At 37.9% G+C, this 22,005-nt stretch overlaps 1 protein-coding gene across 3 annotated transcripts in view; it reads left to right on the forward strand.

Moving 5' to 3' along the window:
• The first annotated feature begins 872 nt into the window (after positions 1–872).
• Positions 873–22,005, forward strand: part of CE2H16orf87 (chromosome E2 C16orf87 homolog) — a 35,396-nt gene continuing 14,263 nt past the window's right edge. For all 3 annotated transcript variants that reach the window (XM_027044517.2, XM_027044515.2, XM_027044516.2), the window contains exons 1-2: positions 873–1,088; positions 9,687–9,783. In XM_027044517.2, coding sequence (XP_026900318.1) covers positions 1,023–1,088; positions 9,687–9,783 — 163 coding nt within the window. In that variant the 5' untranslated portion in view covers positions 873–1,022. The remainder of the gene's footprint in view (positions 1,089–9,686; positions 9,784–22,005) is intronic.

The raw sequence follows: 22,005 nt of genomic DNA on the forward strand, positions 1-22,005 counted from the left end.
TTAATTTGCCCAAGCAATTTGTTGTCGTACACCGGGACTGTTTCTGATTTTGCTCTGACAAGCAGAGACGCAAAGTGCAATATCTTTGCACAAATGGATTTGAGAACAGGTGGAAAATATCTTTTCCACTATTAGGGATGAATTGCTAGATTATGAGGCTAGGTCAATGGCTATGTGGCTTTAAAATTTTGGTATGAAGTTCTAAATAGTCAACTGATTTACTCTTCCTACCAACCGCCCAGTTCTGCTGTATTCTAATATTAGGCCATGTACCACAGTAGTCTGCATATTTTTTGAGGGCAGGCACTTCCTAGTATTCACATTTGTCTGGCTGGCAGAATTAGCTTTCCATATTTGAGTTAACGTTGAATTTTGTATCTCGTAGCGCCGATTCTAGGCTTGACATACAGCAGACTCAGCAGGTGTCTATTACAATTCCTCAATAATTAGAGAAGCTAACATTCACTGAAGTGTATTAAATGCCGCGACTTGTGCTAAGCGCGCTTTCTCTTCCACCACTTTCACTCACGATCTCCTTCCTCCCGGGGGGAGGGGGTGTCCAGCACCACGACCCGCCTTATCTGTGCATTCGTTGGCCGATCCCGACGCCCGTTACTGCTGAGCCACGCCCAAGCCACGCCCCCACGCATTCCGCAGAAGGCGTGGTCATTGTGGCGCTGGACCTTCGAGACCGTCTCCTCTCGTGAGAATCTGGACACGCTCGAAGACCGGTGCCGTGAGTGTGGGAGCGCGTCTCGGGGGCCCGCGGAGTCGACGCGAGAGGCCTGCGGCCGCTGCTGGTGCACGCCACCGCTCCCCCTCCCCCGGCACGCAGGCTCCGTGCGAATTCGCGCACGCGCGCGCGCACCCGCCCAACCCTTGGTCTGGCCAGCAGGGACCCGCCTGGCGGAGGCAGGGCCGATGAGATACTAGGGGAGGAGCCCGAGCTGCTGCCGCTGCCGCCGCCGCCGCCGCCGCCGCCGCCGCCGCTGCTGCCACTGCCTCCGCACCCGGAGAGGAGCATGTCTGCAACTCGAGCCAAGAAAGTGAAGATGGCCACCAAATCGTGCCCCGAGTGCGACCAACAGGTGGGCGCAGAGGACCGGGCGAATGCGCGGGCGGGCGGCCGTTGGCTGTGGAGAGGCCGCCTCGCCGGGTTCGGGAGGCCAAGTGGACGGGCCGGCCCTTGGGCTCGGGGGCTACAGTGGAACCCCGGAACGGGCCGGGCTGAGCCGAGGGGGTGCCAGGGAGGCGCTCAGGGTCGCAGTCCGGCCGGTGCCCACCTGGCAGTGTCAGCCAGGCGACTGTGTGCGCGGGAGGGAGGCGTGGGTTTGTCTGGAGCCTGTCCGGACCCTTCCCGAGTCGCCTGGCCGGCTCCGGTTGACAGCGGCGGGAGTGTGGGGGCAGCGGCCCAACTGGACGAGCACTGCCCCTTCAGCTCCCTTTCTGCCCGACGAGAATGCCCGATGTGCCCAGCTCCAGGCTCCTGGGTTCTGGCTCCGAAAGCGGCTGCTGCCACGCAGGGTTGCTTTGTTCACATAAGATGTATACAGTGAACCCCCAAAACTGTTCTGCCGCGAGCTAGGCGGAGGCTTAATGTGACAAAAGGGGCCTCAATGCAATGGTTTCAAGTTTAGGCGAATTTGGACAATTTTTTTCTTCTAAATATGTATTCCTTATAGTTTTAAGGGAAATAAAAGTGAATCTTTACATTGTTTTTTGTGGAACATTATTGAATAACGCCCCCGTTGAAGCCCTTGCCTTCTGGGCGCTCCTCACTTCCCCCACCCGCCCTCGTATCCGCTGTTAAAAATTTGGCGTTTCTGCTTCCAGATCTTTTAAAAAATTTGTATGTAGTTTTAAGAATTTTAAATGACTTCTTACTGCACAGAATTAATAGTGACAGCTGTAATTTTTAAAATCGCATTTTACTGTTTGTTAGTTTTATGCATGCCTCATTGTTTACTAGAATAATGGACGTTCCTCTAAGTCTTACAATCTATTGAGTTAAAACTCTCAATAAAACCATCTGAAGGCCCTTATTATATGCCAATGTGCAGATCTGGGTGTGATTTTTTTCTTTTCTACTGAGGCAGTTTTTTCAAAATGACTACCTTTCTCCCCCCCTTTTATTTAAAAAAAAATTTTTTTTTCCTTTAAAACAGGAGTAATATGGCTCCAGTAAATAGCTGGAGAGCTTTTTAAAAAAATAACATGCTGATGTTAGTGCATTCTTTAAGAGCAATCTCGTACGTTGATCTAATCTAGTAAAAGAAAACATTACATGTTTCAGTATATTTTATGAGCAGTGATAGAAATTCAAGGAAGGAAGATTGTGTAAGGAGAATTAGTTTATTGATCTTTTGAGTTTATTGGGTATGCAGTATAAAAACAATTTAGCCATGTTTTTTGAAGTAAAGTTAAACTTCTATTCTTACCATTAAAATTTGTTAAATCTGACAAAATTGGATTTTGTGATTTAAGTCTCTTTGCTAGATAATATCAATATTTAAATCATTTCCATTTGTTCTAATGAACTGCAGTATAAGGTTTACATGGTATGCTTTATGCATTCCAGTTTTTGTAGGGCACAAGTTATTGCAAGTCTTGACCTTGTTTTACTTGGCATAATGGAATCTTTTGGGAAAAATAACCTGTTTTTAATATCCTGGTTAAAGAAAAAGGAAAGGATAATAAACTTGTTAGGAGTCCCCTTAATTGTTCAGCAAAATGTGATGAGCATTTTATTTGTAAACATACATTAATTTTGTTACACACACACAAAACTTCCCCTCCCCCCCCCAAGCTGCCATTACAAAATACCATAGATAAGGTGGCTCAAACAGTAGTAATTTATTTTTTTCACAGTTCTAGAGTTTGGGAGTCCCAGATCCTCGAAGAGAGTGAGCTTTCTGGTTCTGTTCTTTTTTTATAAGGGCACTAATGCCATCATGAGGGCCCCACTCTCGGGACTTTAAACCTGATTATCTAATCTCCAAATACCTTCAGATTAGGGGTTAGCGTTTCAATTTACGAATTTTGGGAGGGACACGATTCAGTCCACGGCAAGCTACTATATAATTTAAAATGTTGGTTTTGTTTTTTATTCTGAATATTTAAGAGAATATAATATACATGAGGACTAATTAAAATTTTTGGTGATTCTTGGGGCTCCTGGATGGCTCAGTCAGTTAAGGGTGCCACTCTTGATTTTGGCTCAGGTCATGATATCATGGTTTGTGAGTTCCATTCGAGCCTTGGGCTCTGCACTGACAGTGAGGCACCTGCTTGAGATTCTTTCTCTGCCCTTCCCTTGCACCTGTGCTCTCTCAAAAATAAATAAACATTAAAAAAACCCTTTTGGTGATTCTTAAAAATGATTTATCTTTTACTAAAAGCAACTGGATTGAAGGAAATAAAATTAATTTTAAATTTCTAATTATTAGAGAATACAATCTTCCAATAGTTACAAATGAGAAAAAAATTATAATCTAGAAAGCCATTTTTTAAAAAAATTATAATCTAGAAAGCCATTTTTTAAAAAAGTATTTATTTATTTTGAGAGAGAGTTCATGTATGCACGTGTGGGAGGGTCAGAGAGCGAGAAGGAGAGAGAAAATCCCAAGCAGGCTCTGTGCTGTCAGCGCAGAGCCTGTATGTTCTGTTTCCGTGTGTGTAAAAGTTTAAAAACAGGTACAGAGATCAAGCAAGAAAGACATAGATTTTCAGTTGCTTTGTAACATCCCCTTTATATCCTGTATTGAAAATACAGTTCTGAAACATCTAAACCACAATACTTTTCATTTTTCGAGAGGTTTCACATCAAGTAGCTCAAATTATTGAACCATCTTGTATATAGGAATATTCAAGATTCTTATTAGTTGTCTGGTATCTTTTGTATATGTGTCTGTTTTTGCCTTAAAATTTTTTAATAAAGCAGTTTTTTTCCATTTATAGGAAATTTTATGTGTTATGTTGCAAACGTGTCCACTGTAGGTCACTTTGGTTCTGTTAGCAAGGAAATGTAAATGAGTTCTCTGTAGTGTGGTTATTTTGAACTTTTGAAAATCAATGAAACAATATAGAACCAGGGTCTTGTTTTTGCACTTGTTTTTTTACCCAATGCGGGGCTTGAACTTGTTAACTGCGAGATCATGACCTGAGCCAAAGTCAGACACTTAACTGACTGAGCCACCCAGGGCCCCTATTTTTACCTTTTTTACTTGTAAACAATCTGAATTCACTTTACAAGGGATAAATTGATACACAATAAGTCATCAGTAAACAAACTTTAGGTTTTTTATTATTCTTTTTATTTTAAAATCCTGAGAGTATAGCATTAGAACTTTTGTTAGTATCATCTTTGTCATTACAACTGAAATTTGAAGGAAATTTAGGATTTTTTTGTTTAAAATCCAAATTGTACTATAAAAGAGCAATATTACTGAAGTCCACCCTATTTAATATTCTTTTTCTAGGATCTGGGTTTTGGTGGTGGTTGGTTGTGTTTTTATCAGAGTTGGGATTAGGGGAAGGACAACTTTCCATTTAAAAGGGACTTTAGGGTAACTTAGCTCAGGCGCATGAATGTTTCTAGTCATAAAACATTTACTAAGGGATGAAAATCCACCGATCGATTGGTATTTGTACATTCTTTATCCCAAAGGCAAATGTACATGTCTCACTTAAGTGCAGCCCTCTGTTAATTCTGGATATGGGTTGATATATTATTCTTGTGTATAAGACAGAGACCTAAATTTATATTTGTTCGGTTTTAGTGACTGGAAGAATATGCTTGCTGAGTAGCAAAAGACCTTTTGAACAAGAACATCATGTTTCTATGTTTTTTGGATAGCACTAATTTAAAATAGTTTACAGTACAGTGAATTACCTTAATAGTGTAAGTGTAAAGGAAATGAGTCAGTACCTTTGAGTTTGATTTCTGTGAAGATGTGAAATTTTAAAATGACAAACATCTATTTTGGGTACATTTTACAGTAGTAGAAAATGTAACATTACATTTTCTGTCCTGGTTTGAAAGAATCTCATCATATTCTTGATAAACCATGCTGTTTGAGCTATCTGGAATTCGATTATTTTTATAGGATTCATTGTGATTTTTCTGAAATTGCAAACTAGAGATCCTTTGTTTAGTATTTTCATGTAAAAAAATTCTATCAAAATATTAATTTAGTTTAATCAGATCAAGTATTTATATTTTAGACCATGAAGCATTTTTTTATATATGTGGATAAAAAGCTTTATAATTGTAGCTAAGCTTTCACACAGGCAAAACAATGGGCAAATGGAATTTATCTTGAAAAGTAAATTACAATTTTCTGACCATAATTATTCTGAGTACTTTTTATTGAGATTACTTTCTGGTTTTTGGTGAACATGTCTTGATTTCAAGGATCATTAAGGCTAGTATTAGTGAAATGACTATGCAAAATCAAACTTTTAAAAATGATTTTTAATAATATTTGGCTTTTGAAAAATCATTATAGACTTGATATGGAGAAAGCCGCTTGTAAGTAATTTACACATTTGGAAACAGAAGGTTGGGGGCGCCTGGATGGCTCAGTCGGTAAAGCATTTGACTTTGGCTCAGGTCATGATCTCAGGGCTCATGGGTTCAGGCCCCGTGTTGGGCTCTGTGCTGACAGAGCAGAGCCTGGAGCCTGCTTCGGATTCTGTGTCTCCCTCTCTCTCTGCCCCTCCAGCTTGGATTTGAGCGTGCTCGCTCGCTCTCTCTCTCTCTCTCTCTCTCTCAAATAAATAAAAATATTAAAAGAAAAAAGATCCTAGATCTTGACTCCTACATTCTCTTTTGTTTGTGCTATACTTTTGCCCTTCAAAGTGATTGTTGTGAACTACTCTTTTGTCAGTGGCAATTGGCATCTTACCCTCTCATTTTAGAACCCGAGTCATTTTCAGTACTTTCCCTTTAAAAAAATGGTTTTAACAGAAGTATATTTGGCAGTGTTACATTAGTTTCAGGTGTACATTATAATATTTTGATAGTATAGGTTAAGATGTGTTCACCATAAATGTAGCTACCGTCTGTCACCCTAGGAGTCTATTCCAGTACCATTGACTGTATTCCTTGTGCTGTGCCTTTCAACCCAGTGACTTTACTTTGTTCTATAATTGGAAGCCTAAACATCCCATTCTCCTTTACCCATTTTGCCCATACCCCTACCTATGCCCCACCCCAAAGGGGCCATCAATTTGTTCTCTGTATTTATGCGTCTGTTTCTGCTTTTGTTTGTTGATTTGTTTTTTGGATTCCACATATAAGTGAAATCATATGATATTTGTGTTTCTCTGACTTATTTCACTTAGCATAATATTTTTTTTAATGTTTGTTTATTTTTGAGAGAGAGAGAGGAACAGAGAGAGAAGAGAGAAAGAATCCCAACCAGGCTCTGTGCTGTCAGTGCAGAGCCCGACATGGGGCTCAAACCCATGAACTGTGAGATCATGACCTGAGCCAAAATCAAGAGTTGGACACTTTCTCGACTGAGCCATGCAAGCGCCCCAGCATAATATTTTCAAGGTCCATCTATGTTGTCACAACTGGCAAAATCTCATTCTTTTTATGTCTGAGTAATACTCCTGTGTGTATGTGTGTGTGTATCACATCTTCTTCATCCATTTATCTGTGGATGGACACTTGGGTTGGATATCTTGGCTATTGTAAATAATGCTGTAATAAACATGCCTATGTAATAAAGATGCCTATGTCTTATCAAATTAGCGTATTCCAGTCGGGCCCTCATTCTTATGCTGGGATTTCTTTAATTACTTTCTAAACATGTTCTCTTTTCTAACTGGTTCTAATAAACTGCTTTCAAACATGTATTTTATTTTATTATTTATTTTTTATTTTTTATTTATTTTTTTCAATATATGAAGTTTATTGTCAAATTGGTTTCCATACAACACCCAGTGCTCATCTCAAAAGGTGCCCTCCTCAATACCCATCACCCACCCACCCCTCCCTCCCACCCCCCATCAACCCTCAGTTCTCAGTTTTTAAGAGTCTCTTATGCTTTGGCTCTCTTCCACTCTAACCTCTTTTTTTTTTTTTTCCTTCCCCTCCCCCATGGGTTTCTGTTAAGTTTCTCAGGATCCACATAAGAGTGAAAACATACGGTATCTGTGTTTCTCTGTATGACTTATTTCACTTAGCATAACACTGTGCAGTTCCATCCATGTTGCTACAAAGGGCCATATTTCATTCTTTCCCATTGCCACGTAGTACTCCATTGTGTATATAAACCACAATTTCTTTATCCATTCATCAGTTGATGGACATTTAGGCTCTTTCCATCATTTGGCTATTGTTGAGAGTGCTGCTATAAACATTGGGGTACAAGTGCCCCTATGCATCAGTACTCCTGTATCCCTTGGGTAAATTCCGAGCAGTGCTATTGCTGGGTCATAGGGTAGGTCTATTTTTAATTTTCTGAGGAACCTCCACACTGTTTTCCAGAGTGGCTGCACCAGTTTGCATTCCCACCAACAGTGCAAGAGGGTTCCTGTTTCTTCACATCCTCTCCAGCATCTATAGTCTCCTGATTTGTTCATTTTGGCCACTCTGACTGGCGTGAGGTGATATCTGAGTGTGGTTTTGATTTGTATTTCCCTGCTGAGGAGCGACGTTGAGCATCTTTTCATGTGCCTGTTGGCCATCCGGATGTCTTCTTTTGAGAAGTGTCTATTCATGTTTTTTCTGCCCATTTCTTCACTGGGTTATTTGTTTTTCGGGTGTGGAGTTTGGTGAGCTCTTTATAGATTTTGGATACTAGCCCTTTGTCCGATATGTCATTTGCAAATATCTTTTCCCATTCCATTGGTTGCCTTTTAGTTTTGTTGGTTGTTTCCTTTGCTGTGCAGAAGGTTTTTATCTTCATAAGGTCCCAGTAATTCATTTTTGCTTTTAATTCCCTTGCCTTTGGGGATGTGTCAAGTAAGAGATTGCTACGGCTGAGGTCAGAGAGGTCTTTCCTGCTTTCTCCTCTAGGGTTTTGATGGTTTCCAGTCTCACATTCAGGTCCTTTATCCATTTTGAGTTTATTTTTGTGAATGGTATGAGAAAGTGGTCTAGTTTCAACCTTCTGCATGTTGCTGTCCAGTTCTCCCAGCACCATTTGTTAAAGAGACTGTCTTTTTTCCATTGGATGTTCTTTCCTGCTTTGTCAAAGATTAGTTGGCCATACGTTTGTGGGTCTAGTTCTGGGGTTTCTATGCTATTCCATTGGTCTATGTGTCTGTTTTTGTGCCAGTACCACGCTGTCTTGATGATGACAGCTTTGTAGTAGAGGCTAAAGTCTGGGATTGTGATGCCTCCTGCTTTGGTCTTCTTCTTCAAAATTACTTTGGCTATTCGGGGCCTTTTGTGGTTCCATATGAATTTTAGGATTGCTTGTTCTAGTTTCGAGAAGAATGCTGGTGCAATTTTGATTGGGATTGCATTGAATGTGTAGATGGCTTTGGGTAGTATTGACATTTTGACAATATTTATTCTTCCAATCCATGAGCAGGGAATGTCTTTCCATTTCTTTATATCTTCTTCAATTACCTTCATAAGCTTTCTATAGTTTTCAGCATACAGATCTTTTACATCTTTGGTTAGATTTATTCCTAGGTATTTTATGCTTCTTGGTGCAATTGTGAATGGGATCAGTTTCTTTATTTGTCTTTGTGTTGCTTCATTATTAGTGTATAAGAATGCAACTGATTTCTGTACATTGATTTTGTATGCTGCAACTTTGCTGAATTCATGTATCAGTTCTAGCAGACTTCTGGTGGAGTCTGTCGGATTTTCCATGTATTATATCATGTCATCTGCAAAAAGTGAAAACTTAACTTCATCTTTGCCAATTTTGATGCCTTTGATTTCCTTTTGTTGTCTGATTGCTGATGCTAGCACTTCCAACACTATGTTAAACAACAGCGGTGAGAGTGGGCATCCCTGTCGTGTTCCTGATCTCCGGGAAAAAGCTCTCAGTTTTTCCCCATTGAGGATGATGTTAGCTGTGGGCTTTTCATAAATGGCTTTTATGATGTGTAAGTATGTTCCTTCTATCCCGACTTTCTCGAGGGTTTTTATTAAGAAAGGTTGCTGAATTTTGTCAAATGGCTTTTCTGCATCGATTGACAGGATCATATGGTTCTTATATTTTCTTTTATCAATGTGATGTATCACGTTGATTGATTTGCAAATGTTGAATCAGCCCTGCATCCCAGGAATGAATCCCACTTGATCATGGTGAATAATTCTTTTTATATGCTGTTGAATTCGATTTGCTAGTATCTTATTGAGAATTTTTGCATCCATATTCATCAGGGATATTGGCTCAAACATATATTTTAGAACATACTACCTCTTATCCCACATTTTTTTCCCTTGCTCTGATTCTGTTATGGTGTTCTATGGGTCACTCTCATCAGCACATGTTTATCATGCATTTTCTATATTCATGGTATTGTAAAGCATTAGGAGAATGTAAGGATGTATAGGACATAATACCAGTGTCAATTTGTTGTAAGGGGGTGGGGTTTAAATAAATCTATGATCCCTACTTCAATAATTTATCATTCAGTTCAGGAGACTACATAAACACTGAGAAGTTCAATAGAAGAATAGTAATAATACACTTTTTCTTATTTTTGTACAGGTTCCTGTTGCATGTAAATCGTGTCCCTGTGGTTACATATTTATTAGCAGAAAACTTTTAAATGCAAAACACCCAGAAAAATCACCACCTTCTGCAGGTAATTATGAAAGTTTACCACATATTTAGCTTTTTGATGTAGAAATGTAAAACTAATTTTTGTGAATTTAGTATTTACATCTCTGTTGAAGTTAAAAATTAAAACCTATTAAAGTATGCCTTTGGTTCTTATTAGCTGTTGGAAATCAGTTTATGACATTAGTTTGCCCTTCATTCCATTTAAATGTTAACTCCCTTATAATGCTGATGAATCTGTTTATTATTGGAGGATGTGTCTCAACATAGAAGAGTTTTAAACAAGGGAGTGATCTGATCTGATTTTTACAAATTAAATAGTTTAATTAAGGTATCATTGATATTCAGTAAATAGCACATATTTAAAGTGTGCAGTCTGATAGGTTGTATCATATGATTACACCTGTCATCAAAATCAAGGTAATGAACAATGTCCATCTTTCCAAAAGTTTTCTAGTTCCCCTTTGTTACTCTCTTCTTGCTGCCTTCACCCCCACAAAACCACTGATGTGTTTTCTGTCACTATTCTTAGAACTTTATATAAATAGAATCATACAGTATGTACTCTTTTTTTGCCTGGCTTCCACTGAGCATAATTTAAGATTCAGCCATATTGTTGTGTTTATCAATAAGAATCAATTGCTTTTTACTGCTCACTAGTAATTTTTGTATGGCTATGTGACAATATGTTGTTTATTCACTGGTTGATGGACATTTGGTTTTACCCCCTCAGTGCTGGTAAAATTTATAACAACTTTCAAGTTTTTTTTTTTTTTTTTTAACTAGTAACTGGAAAAATATAACTTGATTTTGATGTGAATATAATTTTAGACATATTGGTTATTTTTTATAATTCTCTGATTTAGAATATCTAAAAAATAATTTTGTTGGAGTTTTACTTTCCCATTAATGTAGACAAATTGGATTTATTCAGTGAGTTTATTTCTTAAAAGATGAAATTTTGTTATTTATCCTTGCGTGATATTAGAAGTGATGATCTCCAAATAAAAGTAAATTGATTACAAATAAATTTTGAGTGACTGCTATATGCTAGGCATTGTTCTAAGCCTTGGGCGTAAAGTAATGAATGAAATCTGTCAAGGGAAGTTCACTGCTGTCATGGAGCTTACATTCTTGTGGGCATGAGATAGACAATGAACAAATAAAAAGGGCAGTTACTGGCTTGTGATAAATGCCTTGTAGGAAATTAAAATAGATTGCTGTCCTAGTATGTGACTAGAAGGCTACTTTTGATTGAGTGACTGGAGAAGGCCTCTCTGAGAAGGGACATTTAAACTGAGGCTGAATTGGAACAAGGGGCTAGCCCTGATAAGATCAAGAAGAACATTCTTGACAGATGAAATAGCAAATGCAAAAATTTTAGGGCTGAAAAAATTTTGGTGTATTTTAGGAATGAAAAGGCCATTGTGGTTGCAGTGTAGACAGTAAGAGCAGGGGAATGTGGGAGATGAGGCCGGAGGGATAGGCAGGGGCCAGATTGCATACAGTTTTGTAAACCAGAGTAAGAAGTTTTGGATTTTGTTCTTAAAATGTGAGGAGAAACTATTCCTCGGATGTGGGATGGAGTGAGGTAAAGGTAGCATGATCTGATTTGCCTTTCAGAAATACCATTTTGGCTGTTGTCTAGAGAAAGGTGTACAAGACAGAAGTGGGCTATTGCAGTATGTTAATAGTGAGAATACTAAGAGAGTGGTTAGGTTATAGTAGCAGATGATTTAAGAATTATTTACATTTATGTCTGTGAGAGGTCTGTTTATTCTAGGAGTCAAGAAAATTATTTAATTCCATTTCTGCCTCTGTTTAAGTTTGTTCCCATTCATTATGAGAATAAAGGCTTTGCTGGATTAGTTATATAAGAGTCATCCAGAGAGCTTGTTAAAAATGGGTTCTCCTGGGTCATATTCTCTGAAGAGTTTGGTTCAGGTATGGAAATCCTGGAATGATTCATTCAGTAGATTTCTGGGTGGTGTGTCAACTCAGTTCTGGGTCTCCAAAATGAGTAAGACATAGTTTGTGCCCCTTAGCAGGACAAATGTGTTAATTTTTTTTATTCAACAAATATTTTTGAGCTCCTTCTGTATACCAATGGCTCAGGTGAGAAATGAGATAAAGAAGAAACCCAGCAAGGATAGAGAGAAGGGACAGATGCTGCAATTAAGGAATTGGAATCACTTGAACCAGAAGGAAGACTTTTACAGTGACTCCCAATGACTTGAATTACTGGTTAGAAAAGGAATATAAAAAGGAAGACAAGTTTTGAGGGAAAGATGAAGAATTTAGTTTTGGATGTGGTTGTGAAATATCCTTGTGGGTTATTTTTTTCCCAGTTGGACATAGAGTTTGAAGCTTAGGGAATAGCCTCAACTGGAGATAAATCTCTTTTTTTATGCTTATTTACTAATTTTGAGAGAGAGTGCACGCATGAGTGCATGTGCACTCCTGAGCAGGGGAGGGGTAGAGGGAGAGAGTGGGAATCCCAAGCAGGCTCCAAGCCCATCCTGAGCCCTATGCAGGGCTCCATCTCACAATGTGAGATCCTGACCTGAGCTGAAATCAAGAGTTGGATGCTTAATGGACTGAGCTACTCAGGTGCCCCTGGAGATAAATCTTGTTTGTTTGTTTTTTTTTAATGTTTGTTTATTTTTGACAGAGGCAGAGCATGAGCACGGGAGGGGCAGAGAGAGTGGAAGACAGAGAATCTGAAGTAGGCTCCAAGCCTGCTGACAGCATAGCTCCCAACTTGGGGCTGGAACTCACCCGCTGTGAGATCAAGACCTGAGGGGAAGTCGTTGGACTGAGCCATCCTGGCGACCCTGGAGATAAATCTTTTGAGCCATTAGTGAATGGTAGTTGTCATCATGGAAATGGAGGAGATTGTGCCATAGGGTCTATAGTGTAGGAAAAGGAAGGAGTTCAGAGACTGAACTCTGGCAAACTCCAGTCATAAATGGTGGAGGTTGTTAGGGAGTTCAGGTCAACTGAGAAGATGCGCATGTACATGTCAGCTGTAGGGGAACAAACAAGAGAGAGTGGTGGTACTTAAGTCATGGTGATAAATAAGAGGCAGTTCATTATTATTTTACATTTGGAATTTCCTGAGGTTCTGTTGTTTAATAAAAGTGGCCTTGTGACCTTGAAGTAAAGATGAGACAATAAAGCCTAGAAATTCCCTGGAGGAGGAAGAGGTACCAGCAAAAGAAACAAAAAATAGTTTAAAAAAATGGAGGAACATCAGAAGTAGACTGTGCCGTAGAAACCAAAGGAGGAAAAGGTTTTAAGGAGAAAGGTTAAGAATATTCAAAGCCTAGAAAACAGTTGGTATAGTACAAACATGGGAATTGGAAACCTTGGCTTCAGATTCAGATTCCAATTTTGTCACTCTCTAACAAGTTAATTAACCTCTCAGTGGCTGCTACTTACTTGCATGTAAGGTAGATTTATAGTATCAACCGTAGAGGGTTGAAGTGCAGATGAAGTGCATATAAAAATGGCTAATGTAAACAAAGTTTAGTATGTTATAGGTACTCAGTAAATGTTCATTTTTACAATTAAATTTCTTAAAAGTAAGATTTACCTTGGTTAGTTTGTAGTATGTGGGAGATTGAGAAGAGTATAATTTTTAAAATGTCTACAGTTACCAAGTACTTGATGAACACTGGTCAATGGGATCCAAAACATTTCAGTTTGAATAAGAATTTATAAAAGAAAAAATGAAAATGGACAAACTAATATATATCTGGAAGGATAATGAATTTCACTAATAATTAGGGAAATGCAGTTGAAATAAAATACCATTCTTTTTACCCATATTCTGACAAAAATGTAAAGGATTTCCAAGTACTTTTATGAATATGGTGGAATGAGTACTTTCATACTAGTGGTGAGGTTATAAAACACCACAGCCTTTTTGCAGAACAGTCTGACAGTAGTTGTTAAAAGTTTTAAATGCACATAACCTAGAATCTAGACTTCTTTATCAACAGGTATGTAACCTGGAGATAGTTGTTTATAATACACAATGAAATACTTACTAGGATTTTCAGGCAACAGTGTTTATAATAGGAAAAGTGAAGCCAGATATTATCAGTGGGGAGTGATTAAGGAGGGTACGTCTTTTAGGGAACAATAGTATATGCTAATTAGAATGGTGCAAATTGTTATGTATTGACATGGAAAAATCTCTAAAAGTTAATTTAAGAAAAAAAGTACGGGGCGTGCCTGAGTGGCTCCGTAAGTTAAACATCCAGCTCACCTAAGTTAAACATCCAGCGCACGACTTTGGCTCAGGTCATCATCTCACAGTTGGTGGGTTTGAGCCCTGTGTCAGGCACTGCTTGGGATTTCCTTTCTCTCTCCCTTTCACTCTCCCTCCCTTTCTCCCTCCTTTTCTGCCCCTCCCCCACTTGTGCTGTGTCTCTCTCAAAATAAATAAACTTTAATACTTAAAAAAAAAGTACAAAACGATACTTGCATGAACTTTTTTTTTACAGAAGTTTTTTTTCTTGTAATGAGAACTTTAAATATTTACTCTTAGTAACTTTCAAATATGCAATAGAGTATTATTAACTATAGTCACCATGTTGTATGTTACTTGTCATGACTTATTTATATTGTTGTTAGAAACTTGTACTTTGTATATTGTATAGTGTAACTGGAAGCTTGTAGGACCCTCTTCAACCCAGATCACCGCCCACCCCACCCCATCCCCGCAAACCTGCCAAGTCTCACCTCTGGCAACCACCAATCTGTTCTCTGTTATTTATGAGTTTAGGTTTGATTTTTAAGATTTCACATATAAGTGGGATTATATGGTATTTATCTTCCTTTGTCTAACATATCACTTAGCATATCGCCATCCATGTTGCCAAAAATGGCAAGATTTTATTCTGTCAATTCTGTTTTATGACCGAATAATACTCCACATTATCTTTATCCATTCATCCATCAGTGGACACTTTAGATTGTTTCCAAATCTTGGCTATTGTAAATAATGCTACAATGAACATGGGGTGCATGTATCTTTTCAAGTTAGTATTTTCTTTGGATAAATACCCAGAAGTAGAATTGCTGTATCATGTGGTAGTTCTATTTTCCATTTGTTTTTAATTTTAAGACCCCACAAAATGATTTCTACATGGGTAGATCACTAAATAAGAAGGGAGGAATCAAGGAAGACTTTTACTTACACAAACATTTAAAACAGGAAAGAGAGCCATCTGTAAAGTTCAGATTGCAGTTATTTTAAAAATGAAATCAAAGCTGTAGAAAGAAGATAATGTTAAATTTCAGTGGGTTGAATTTTTTTTTTAATTTTTTAAATGTTTATTTTGAGAGAGAGAGAGACAAAGCATGAGCAGGGGAGGGGAGAGGTAGAGGGAGAGACAGAATCTGAAGCAGGCTCCAGGCTCTGAGCTGTCAGCACAGAGCCTGATGTGGGGCTCGAACTCACAGACCGTGAGATCATGACCTGAGCCGAAGTCGGATGTTTAACCAAGCTACTCAGGTGTCCCGAAATTTCTGTTGTAAGTTTGTGACATGTAGGAGGAAAATTAGCTGCTAAGTCAAATAGATTTATCTAAGCTTGAATTGCTTAAAACTCACATTTTTTCAAATATACTAATTATCTGTGTATCTTCATAGCACAGTAGAAATAGGGAGGTAGGACACTACCTACATAGAACTTTGTCTAGCTGAAAATACATTTAAATAAAATTTATTATGGAAATTAAAGGATTTTTACAAGTTTTTTAATTTTGATAAGGGGAAAAGATGAGTGTTATAAATAAATCTGTATTAAGATGGAGTGCCTGGGTAGGTCAGTTGGTTAAGCTTCTGACTTCAGCTCAGGTCATAATCTCATAGTTTTGTGAGTTAAAGCCCTGTCTTGGCTCTGTGATGACAGCTCAGAGCCTGGAGCCTGTTTCAGATTCTGTGTCTCCTCCTCTCCCTGCCCCTCCCCTGCGCTCTCTCTCTCTCTCTCTCTCTCTCTCAAAAATAAATAAACATTAAACAAATTTAAAAAAAAAAAAAAGAAATGCTCAGTGTTTTGTATGACTGCATAGAACCAAAAGACAATTAATTATTCTTTGATAACTTTCCAAATGAGTTAGGTCTGTGTTATTCCTTGTATTCTTTTTTAGGGGGGCAGTAGTAAATGGAGATAGGTTTTTAAAAATTAACTGTCTTGGGATGCCTGGGTGGCACAGTTGGTTAAGCGTCTGACTTCGGCTCAGGTCATGATCTCACGGTCTGTGAGTTTGAGCCCCACATCGGGCTCTGTGCTGACAGCTCAGAGCCTGGAGCCTGCTTCAGATTCTGTGTCTCCCTCTTTCTCTGCCCCTCCCCTGCTCATGTCCTGTCTCTCTCTGTCTCAAAAATAAATAAAAACATTAAAAAAATTTTTAAAAATTAACTGTCTTGTTAATGTAGGATTTCATTTCTAAATTGAATGGTTGCCTAAGAGTTTAAAAAATAGATATTGGAGAGGATGCAGAGAAGGAGGATCTCTTTTGCACTGCTGGTGGGAATACGAACTGGTATAGCCACTTTGGAAAACAGTATGGAGGTTCCTCAAAAAATTAAAAATAGAGATACCCTATGACCCAGCAATTGCACTACTAGGTATTTGTCCAGAGGATACAGGTGTGCTGTTTCAAAGGAGCACATGCACCCCAATGTTTATAGCTATTGACAATAGCCAGTTTGGAAAGAGCCCAAATGTCCATTGACAGATGAATGGATAAAGAAGATGTGGTATATATATACAATGGAGTATTACTTAGCAATCAAAAACGGTGAAATCTTGCCATTTGCAGCTACGTGGATGGAACTAGAGGGTATTATGCTAAGCAAAAGTAGTCAGAAAAAGATAAATGTCATATGACTTCACCCATATAAGGAATTTAAGATACAAAACAGATGAACATAAGGGAAGGGAAGCAAAAATAATATAAAAACAGGGAGGGGAGCAAAACATAAGCGACTCTTAGAGAACAAACAGAGGGTTGCTGGAGGGGTTGTGGGAGGGAGAATGGGCTGAATGGGTAAGGGGCATTAAGGAAGACACTTGTTGGGATGAGCACTGGGTGTTACACATAGGGGTTGAATCACTGGAATCTACTCCTGAAATCATTGTTGCATTATATGCTAACTAACTTGGATGTAAATTTAAAAATAAATGAATTAAAAGAGAAAAAAAAATAGTTTCATGATTAAGTCTTAAACTATCGATTTGAAGCAATTTCTTTAAAAAAAAGGTTAAAGAAGGGGTCTCTGTCTGGCTCAGTCGGTGGAACATTAATTAGGACTCTTGTTTGGGGGACTGTAAATTTGAGCCCCACATTGGGTGTAGAGATTACCTAAAAAAAAAAAAATCTTAAAAAAATAAAAAGAGATTAAATGAGAAATACTATATATCCTAAAATTGAGAGTATCTGTACTATAGACCAAACCTTGAGCACCAAATATTGTTCAAATATTTGATCAGTCACCAAAAATTTTGATAGAAACAATTTTTGGCGAGAACAAACTCTGCTTTATCCAGATGTTTAAATTTGTTTTTTCTGATGGTTATTCTGGGTGTTTTGTCATATCAGGGGTGCCATTTTGCATTTAATAATTATGGATGTGCCTTTTTCCTTCTAAAATTTTAATTATAAAAACTATAAAGATAGGAGTCTGGGTGGCTCAGTTGGTCAAGCGGCAGACTGTTGACTGCTGACAGCTCAGAGGCTGGAGCCTGCTTCAGATTCTGTATCTCCCCCTCTCTCTCTTCCCCTCCCCCACTTACTCTCTTTCTTTCTCCTTCAAAAATAAACATTAATAAATAAACTGTATATTTCTTCAGGTTAAGCTTAGGCAGATAAATAACAACCTCCTCAGTTTTAATTGAGAAGGAAAAAATGGATTAAAAAAATTAAACTTTTCAAATTATTCTCTAGGATAAGTTAATAGAGGCTGATAAATAAGCCAAGAAGTCTATAAATAACATTCACTTTTAGTTAAGAAAAAAAGTGAAATGATTATTGCCAATTGATTGCCAGTACCTTTTATAAATCCAGTGATTGAATATTAATTCAGTAGTAAGTGATCCTCAACTCTGAATTACTTGACAATGAAGGTTTGGTTTTGTTATTTCAGAAAACATTGTTTCTTATATGCTAATCACTTAAAATTGCTATACATTCATATATGAGACATGGCTTTAAGTTTTTGTTTTGCCTTTTGATGGAAGAATGCATAGCTTTATATCTGTACATATACATTTAGGTTCTTAATCATATAGTTTGTATAATGATGTCAGTATTTATTTTTAGGGCTCTTATAGAATCTTCTGACTTTGTCTAATTAAGGCTGGCTGATTTTAGGTCTGCTGCATAGCTGTCATACTGAGATTTCTTTCCTTTGTACTCTTAGGATAATTCCACTTTTTCTTATGTACCATTTTTTTTTTTTTAACTCATGTGCTTTTATTTCTGAAATAAATTTTCCAGAAAATTGTTTTAGGCCTGGAAAAAAATTTTTTTATAAAAGATATGTGGTGGTACATTTCCTGTTTTCCATTGTGTGGAAGGCCTTTCCTTTGTACTCACATTTAAATGTCATCTTCATTCTTCCTCAGTCCTTTCCATATGAGGGCTCAAATCTTCAGTTTAGGGCAGTTTTTACCCAGTATTTCTTTTTCTCCATTCGTTTTTCTCTTCTCTTGGCATACTTACTGCATACTTATTGTATGATACATCAGGATTACCATCCACAGAGACTAACACTGGACTGGACAAATAGGGTTTTTTTCCACTGTGTAGTAAAGAAAGGTGAAGTTGGCACTATGGGACTAATGATTCAATGATATCATCAAGGACGTGGGCTCTTCTCTTTCTTCTGTCCTGACATGGCTTTCATCTTCATTGTTAACAAGATAGCTATTGTACCTCTACGCATCCCATAAGCATTCCAAGTAGGAAGAAAAGGGAAGGGCAGAGGGACAAAGGGACATGCCAGCTATGCTTACCCCCTTAAAAAAAAATCTTTTGGCAACCTCACCCAATTCCACATGCTTGTTAATGGCCAGAACAAAATTCTATGTCCACTTCATCTGCAGGAGAGTCTTAGAATGTGTATATTTTAGCTGGGCCCATTGCTGTCTTGAACAGAATATTCTGTTCTTAATGAAGAGGGGGAGAATGAATATTGGGTAGATAATTAATAATTATGTCATGGGTGAATATTAGATTTCTTGGATCTTCATTTCTCTTCACTTACTTTTCACCTATTCTCTTTTTTGTTTTTTGGTGTTCCAGGAAATTTCATGGATTTCCGTTTCTAGATCTATAATTTTGTCTTCAGATATGTCCATTATTTAGCTTCTCTTTTGCATTTTAATTTTGAATAGTTCATCTTGTTTTCTGATTTCTTTTTCATTGAATCTTATTTTTTTCATATTATTCATTGTGGTGAATTACACATAACATAAAATTAGTATTTTAATCATTTTAAGCATTAAGTGCATTCATATTGTGTACCTAACCATCACCACTATTAATCTCCAGGACTCTTTTCATCTTCCCAAACTGAAAGGCCATACCCATTAAACAGTAACTCTCTGTTCCCCTTCCCCACTGCCTCAGGCAAAATATATATATATATATATATATATGTTTTGTACTTGTGAATTTGACTAGTGTAGTTATTTCCTATTTGGAATCACACAGTATTTGCCTTTTTGTGTCTGGCTTTTTCACTTAGCATTAATGTCTTTAAAGATCATCCATGTTGTAGCATGTGTCAGAATTTCCTTTTTAAATAATACTTCATTGTGTGTATGTACTACATTTTGTTTATTCATGCCTTGATGGACACTTGAGTTGCTTCCACCTCTTGGCTATTGTCAATAATGCTGCTGTGAACATGGTTGTTCAAATATCTGTTTGATTCCCTGTTTTCTTTTGTATATATGCCAGAAGTGGAATTGCTGGGTCATAGGGTATTTTTGTGTATATGGTAATGCCATATCATTTTTCACCGCAGCTGCACTATTTTATGTTACCAGCAGCAGTGCCCAAAGTTTCCAATTCCTCCACATCCTCACCAATGCGTATTTTTTTTTAAATTTTTTTTTTTAACGTTTATTTATTTTTGAGACAGAGACAGAGCATGAACGGGGGAGGATCAGAGAGAGAGAGGGAGACACAGAATCTGAAACAGGCTCCAGGTTCTGAGCTGTCAGCACAGAGCCCGACACGGGGCTTGAACTCATGAACCACGAGATCATGACCTCAGCCAAAGTCGGACGCTTAACCGACTGAGCCACCCAGGCGCCCCACCAATGCATATTTTATATGCTTTTGATAATAGCCATTGTAATCAGTATGAAGTGGTAACTTGTGGTTTTGATTTGCATTTCTCTAATGATTAGTGATGTTGAACATCTTTTCATTTGCCTGTCATCTTTGGAGAAATGTCTATTCAAGTTCTTTGCTCATTTTTGAATTGGATTGTTATTGAGTTGTGTAAGTTCTTTTTATTCTGGATATTAATCCTTCATCTGATACACATTTACAAATATTTCCTCCCATTCCATAAGTTGCCTTTTTACTCTGTTGATAGTGTCCTTTGATGTACAAAAGTTTTAAATTTTAATGAAATCCAATTGTCTGTTTTTTCTTTGTTGCCTGTACTTTTGGGGTCATATCCAAAAAATCATTGCCAAGTCCAGTGTTAAGAAGCTTTTCCCTTTTTGTTCTAAGCATTTTATAGTTTTAGCTGTTATATTTAGGTCTTCAATCCATTTTGAGTTAATTTTTGTATATGGTATAAAATAAGGGTCCAATTACATTTATTTGCATGTGGATATCCAGTTGTCCCAGTATGACTTGAAAATATTATCTTTTTCTCCTTGAATCGTCTTGGCACTGTTATTGAAAATCCTTTGACCATATATTCAAGGATTTATTTCTGGGCTCTCTATTTTATTCTGTTGGTCTGTATATCTGTCATACTGCAGTACCACACTTTTTTGATTACTGTAGTTTATTAGTGAGTTTTGAAATCAGGAAATATGAGACCTCTGACATTGTTTTTCAAGATTCTTTTAGCTATTTTGGATCGCTTGAGAGTCCATATGAATTTTAGGATTGAGCTTTCTATTTCTGTAAAAGAATCTTATTCTTAATGATATAAAGTCCAATCAGGTCTCTCTAAAGGTATGCATTAGAATGTTTTAAAGATGGTTTTGTCTTGTTTTTTGTGTTTTTTTTTTTTTAATGTTTATTTATTTTTGAAGGAGAGAGAGCGTGAGCGTGGGAGGGGCCGAGAAAGAGGGAGACACAGAATCTGAAACAGGCTCAAGGCTCTGAGCTGTCAGCACAGAGCCTGACACAGGGCTCAAACTCACGGACTGTGAGATCACGACCTGAGCCGAAGTCTGACGCTTAACCGACTGAGCCACCCAGACACCCCTTGTCTTGTTTTTTGAACTACCTTTCTTCCTCCTATTTTATTTTGTTCTTCCTCTGTTACACTTTTCATTTTCCTTAAATTGCTGGTAATCCTTAATTGCCTGTTGATATTTATAAATGAAGGATTTGATTTATCAGTGTAGATAATTAGCATGACTATCATACACACTGTTTTAAAGGTCTGTTTTGACCACAGATCTCTTCAGTGTACCGTTGGGAGGAGCTTATTGGCAGGCTTTTGGATGTAAATTATACGAGCTGAGTGATCCTGTTGAATTCCATGATTGCCAAAATAAGGAAAGCTTCATTCTGGGAGAGAATGCAAAATCCCTTATAGTACTTCATTTTTTAAGTTTTTATTTATTTTGAGAGAGAAATAGAGAGCAAGTGGGGGAGGGGCAGAGAGAGAGGGGGACACAATACTAAGTAGGTCCCAAGCTATTAGCGCAAAACCCATTCAGGGCTTGAATTTACAACTATGAGATCGTGTCCTGAGCTGAATCAAGTCTGTTGCTTAACCAACTGAGTCGCCCAGGCGCCCCAGTATTTCATTTCTATGAGGAGTTGCCATTTGTTTCTTTCTTCTATGTTTTGGAGGTTCCTTATGTCAGTTCTTAGGCCCAACTGTTCTGCAATAGTCCTGTAGGTATTCTGATGATTACTCATGGCTTGCTCTCCCTCACTGTACTTTTTGATCTGTCCTGGGAGTATTTTGGGGAAGAACAGCTCTCCCTTCTACAGGAGCCATCTTTTGTTTCTAGTTTAGATTA

Source organism: Acinonyx jubatus, chromosome E2 (assembly GCF_027475565.1).
Source record: "Acinonyx jubatus isolate Ajub_Pintada_27869175 chromosome E2, VMU_Ajub_asm_v1.0, whole genome shotgun sequence".
Taxonomy (NCBI): domain Eukaryota; kingdom Metazoa; phylum Chordata; class Mammalia; order Carnivora; family Felidae; genus Acinonyx; species Acinonyx jubatus.